The 5,075-nt window shown below is 36.1% G+C and overlaps 1 protein-coding gene across 1 annotated transcript; it reads left to right on the forward strand.

Moving 5' to 3' along the window:
- Positions 1–887: 887 nt before the first annotated feature.
- On the forward strand, positions 888–2,790 carry LOC130507642 (alanine--glyoxylate aminotransferase 2 homolog 2, mitochondrial-like; the record flags this gene model as incomplete). The annotated part of the gene is made up of 7 exons (XM_057002333.1): positions 888–1,145; positions 1,238–1,408; positions 1,503–1,646; positions 1,730–1,906; positions 1,989–2,214; positions 2,297–2,410; positions 2,493–2,790. Coding segments are annotated over 7 exons (1,221 nt in total), but the record flags the coding sequence as incomplete, so codon positions are not given.
- Between the last annotated feature and the right edge of the window lie 2,285 nt (positions 2,791–5,075).

The following is a 5,075-nucleotide window of genomic DNA, read 5'->3' on the forward strand; positions in this document are numbered from 1 at the left end:
ATAGTTGGGTTAAAATGGTCTTCACTAACTTTAAGTAGAATCATATTTAATAAATATTTTTTATTCGAATAACCTATTTAAAACCCGTTAAACTAAATGAGTTTATATGAATATTTATTTCTATTAAAAATTCACTTAAACCGGTTAAACTCCGTCAATCATAAAATTAAATTTTAATAGTAACCCGCTTCCACCATTAATTAATATCAATATTAGTTAACTTTTAAAGTTTCATAAGAAATATAATATCCTATGTACATCACGTCATTTATTTTCTAAAAAATTGTATCATGGAAATGGTACTTCGTTTATTTTCCAAATCACAGACCTGTCTGATAAATTCAAAACTTTATTTGAAAAAAAAAGTAACTGTTTTTGGTAGGAACAGTTATAACGTGGATTTTAATAATTTTTAGAAGATGGTTATATGATATTTAGATAAATCATTTAAATACAGTTATAAAATATGTTAGACCCAATTAATATCAATTGGACATGTTGAAGAATTAATAGTATTGATTATAAATTGTTGTTGAATCTCTTTTTTTGTTTTATTATTATTTGTTTTCAATGTCACGTGGCCATGTCCGGTCTTATCCGTAGCTTTGGCCATGTCCCGTTTTATGTGAAACACTGTCCATGTCCGGTCTCATGCATTAGCCGAATGAAACTTTAGCCATGTCTGGTGTCATGCATAGCCGAATGAAACATTCATTTTGGAAGAAAAAAAATGCAAACTTTAAAGAATTAATTACTATAGTTATTGTACCCCTGAATTTTAAACAGAATTATTAATATAAATACAAAAAAATGTTTATACCCAAAATTTCATGACAGGATTTTGCAAATTGAATTAGCTTGAATTTAATTAAAAATTGGAATTTCTTTTTATTTTTACTTGTGAATTGTTGCAGTTGAACATTGTGGATGGGAAGATGCAGTATCTATTCGATGAGAGTGGTAGGAGATACTTGGACGCCTTTGCTGGAATCGCAGTTGTGAATTGTGGACATTGTCACCCTGATGTGGTTGAGCCCGTTATCAACCAGATCAAGCGTCTTCAGCATCCTACGGTTATGTACCTTAACCATGCAATTGCTGAGTTCTCTGAAGCTCTCGCTTCCAAACTCCCTGGTGATCTCAAGGTACTACAAGAACCACTGCATGTTCTGTTTTTCTTGTGTTGTTTTTATGAACCAAATTTGATTGCTTCATGGGGTTTGGTTTATTGGAATAGGTGGTGTTCTTCACAAACTCAGGGACGGAGGCCAATGAATTGGCGCTTATGATGGCTAAGTTGTATACTGGATGTCAAGACATTGTTTCGATTCGAAACGGGTATCATGGGAATGCGGCTGGAACAATGGGGGCTACTGCTCAAAGCTTGTGGAAGTTCAACGTTGTTCAGGTACTAGAGACTTTGTTCTGACGTTTTTTTTTTCTTGAACTATGATGAGATATCTGTGTTCTGACATTTGTTTTTGTTCTTTTGCTGCTTGAAGACTGGAACTCACCACGCTTTAAACCCGGATCCATATAGAGGTGTGTTTGGTTCTGACGGAGAGAAGTATGCAAGAGATGTGCAAGATCTCATCCAATATGGCACTACCGGACACATTGCTGGTTTCATCTGTGAAGCTATACAGGTAACCAAGTGTTGAAATTTTATATTATAATCAGAGTCTAATGAATGTTATTGACAATAATATTGCTGCGAATGTGAGAATAGGGAGTTGGAGGGATTGTGGAACTAGCTCCAGGCTATTTGTCAGCAGCTTACGACATTGTGAAGAAGGCTGGAGGATTGTTCATTGCTGATGAAGTACAGTCTGGATTCGCTCGCACTGGAAACTTCTGGGGATTTGAGGCTCACAATGTTGTCCCTGACATAGTTACCATGGCAAAGGTTAGTTGAGTGCGCCTCTACAGTCCTGAAAGAAGCAACAAATATTTGACTCTGTCTCTTCTTTGATGATATGTGTAAACAGGGAATTGGGAATGGGTTTCCTTTGGGAGCGGTTGTGACAACTCCGGAGATAGCAGGAGTGCTGACTCGGCGATGCTACTTCAACACATTTGGTGGGAATGCTGTGTCTACTACAGCAGGTCTCGCTGTTCTGAATGTGATTGAGAAAGAGAAGCTTCAGGAGAATGCTTCAATGGTCGGATCTTATCTTAAAGGAAAACTCAATCAGCTGAAAGAGAAACATGAAAGTAAATCTCTCTCTCTCTCTAATATGTCCTCATAAACTTTGTTCTTAAACTTGCTCAATGTGTCTATGCTTCTCTAATGTAGTTATTGGGGACGTACGTGGAAGAGGACTGATGCTTGGAGTAGAGCTGGTAAGTGATCGCAAGCTCAAGACTCCTGCAACTGCTGAGACTCTGCACATCATGGATCAAATGAAAGGTTTGTTGGTTTTTGCTTCTTTTCTACTAGTCTCAGCTCTTGAAACTAGACTAACATGTCTGTGTAATGAATGTTGTTACAGAGTTGGGTGTGTTGGTTGGAAAAGGAGGCTATTTTGGAAACGTGTTTAGAATCACACCACCTCTCTGCTTCACTAAGGAAGACGCAGATTATCTTGTGGAAGCGATGGACTACTCGATCTCCAAGATGTGAAGGAAACAAAAGAAAAGTAGTATAAAATGTCTCTTTGTGGGAGATTAATAAGTTGTGGTATAATTATGCTTGTAACTTTGCTTCAAACAACCAAAAATGATTGATGAGCCAACATCTCGTTGCTTCTCAATCCCTCTGTTTTCTTAATGAAAAACGTATTTTTCTTATATTTTACGAGCTGTGTCCGATTATCACGGTGACATTTCCAGTGATGATGTCAACCAGACTGTTGTTAGCCTGTCATGGTTTAGTTTGATAGGTTCTCTGCCTTAGATATCGACTAATACTTCTAAATCGTCTTATTGAGCTGGGGAGATTTGGCATGATACAGCTAATTTGGCATGATACAGCTGTGGGGTCTATAACAGGACACTAACAGCAGAAAATAAAATTCGGAAAATCCCACTGGAAAATAATGACCTGGTAAGTAGTGCATCTTTAAGTCCCATGACATCTCTGGATCAACGTGACCGAGACACAGAAACCAAATCTCCCTGTAAGAGTGTTCTTGATGAAAAACGCATAGATTCTTCAGCAGTGAATAATCTGAACCTTTTAGAGAGTTTGATTATCGAACAGTCAGTTAAAGTACAGACAACTTGTGCAACCAGTGCATTAGAAGATGAAGAATTGGTGCAGGAATCAGTCAGATAGCCGACATAGTTTATTTCGAATGATTCATGTTCCAGTCCAAGGGTAGTCTCTCACTGAGTGTTCAATCTTAAACACTAGAAGTCCTTGAACCATCTTCAGAAGTGGTTAGACGTGCTCTGATTAGCGGAGACAATGATGGAAGCAAGGTGGATCCAATTGGTTCTTCAAGATCTGGTACTTCTTTTGATGTTAAAAACTCTAACTTCCCTTCTGATACTCTGTCAATTAGTTCAATTTCTGAAGCAAGCAGATACGGTACACGCCATTGACAAGAAATGTATGGTTGATCATTCTTCAAATTTAGTAAAACTCAGGCACGTGTCCTCAAGTGCTTTTTGATAGTCAAAGTGAACAGGTACCTCTCGCTGAAAATTATGTTGAGACAAACTCAGAGGATAATCTTGATGCTGAAACCGATCGAGTTACACTGCTAATGCAGTTGCTGGCGTTGATTCTTGCTTTAAGCTCAATTTCTGAGATCCCCAAGGAACACTCATGTGCATTTGGCAACACTTGTGGATGTTATATGTACTAGAACTCCATGAAGCCACATTGGAGAATGAAATTTCCATGTCTGTTAGATGTCAAGATATTGGTTCGATTTGGAATGGGTATCATGGGAAGGCCACTGCAGCAATGGAGGCTACTGCTCAAACCATGTAAGAGATGTGCAAGATCTCATACGATATGACACTACAGAACACGTTGCTGGTTTCATTTGTGAAGCTATACAGATAACCAGCGCTTTACTAGTGTTGAAGTTGATATATAATCAAAGACTGAATGATTCTCATTGACAAATAATATCATTACATTTTCTTCATATTTAAAAACATGAGAACGCTTGATGAACAATGTACAGAAAAAAAATTTCACAATCCAAGAGATGTATGTTGATGGTGCAAATAATACGCATGTATCAAACCAATTCACCATCGATTACTTCTCCCATATCATCCACACTAGCCCCATCATGTGCACCTCCACCACCAACACCACCACCACACAACCACATCCTCCTCCAAAATCACATCCTTCTAAACCTGCTCCAAAAAAATCTACTCCTCGTCCAAAAACATCACCTCCTCAAAAACCTCCTCCCAAAACATACCTCTCCTAAACCTTCTCCAAAACCAACTCCAAATAAAAGTTAAAAACAATAGTGTAGCAATACCATATCAGTTTATACATATCAGTTTCGAGTTTGTAGCAATAGCATAGTAAATTTTGATTTAATTTAACATTGAATCAAAGTTTAAACACACCGCCAAACAATATGATTTCTTTATAGAAAAGAATACGACAAAAATATAGTATTCTAGGATTTCTATATAGATGCAGAGCTACCCGTTTGGTTTACATAGTCCACATGAGTCTATACAAGTCGATGACAAAAAAAGGACACGACAAAAAATTATAAAAAGGAAAAAATATAATTTTTATGAGAAATATATTTTGTTTAAAATATTAAATTATAGCATATGTAGAAAAATAAATATATGTTTTTAATTAATCGTGTATTTGAGTGGCTTATATTTAATAAGAAAGATACCTATCAAACAAAATAAGAGAAAAACAAAAAAAGTATATGTAATCAACCGTTGAGAATACTCAAACGTAAAATGTGTGTTTATTATATAACATATTCAAAATATTATAACCAAGTTCTTGTTATGGGCCGGTATAAACTTAATTTCTTTTTTTTTATGTATATAGAATCCATTTTCTCTATCATTTATACCTAAAATCAAAAACAGTATCAAATTTGCATATTGCTTTATTAAATATATTTCCTTAG

The sequence above is a fragment of the Raphanus sativus genome, unplaced genomic scaffold (genome assembly GCF_000801105.2).
Source record: "Raphanus sativus cultivar WK10039 unplaced genomic scaffold, ASM80110v3 Scaffold5038, whole genome shotgun sequence".
Classification (NCBI taxonomy): Eukaryota; Viridiplantae; Streptophyta; class Magnoliopsida; order Brassicales; family Brassicaceae; genus Raphanus; species Raphanus sativus.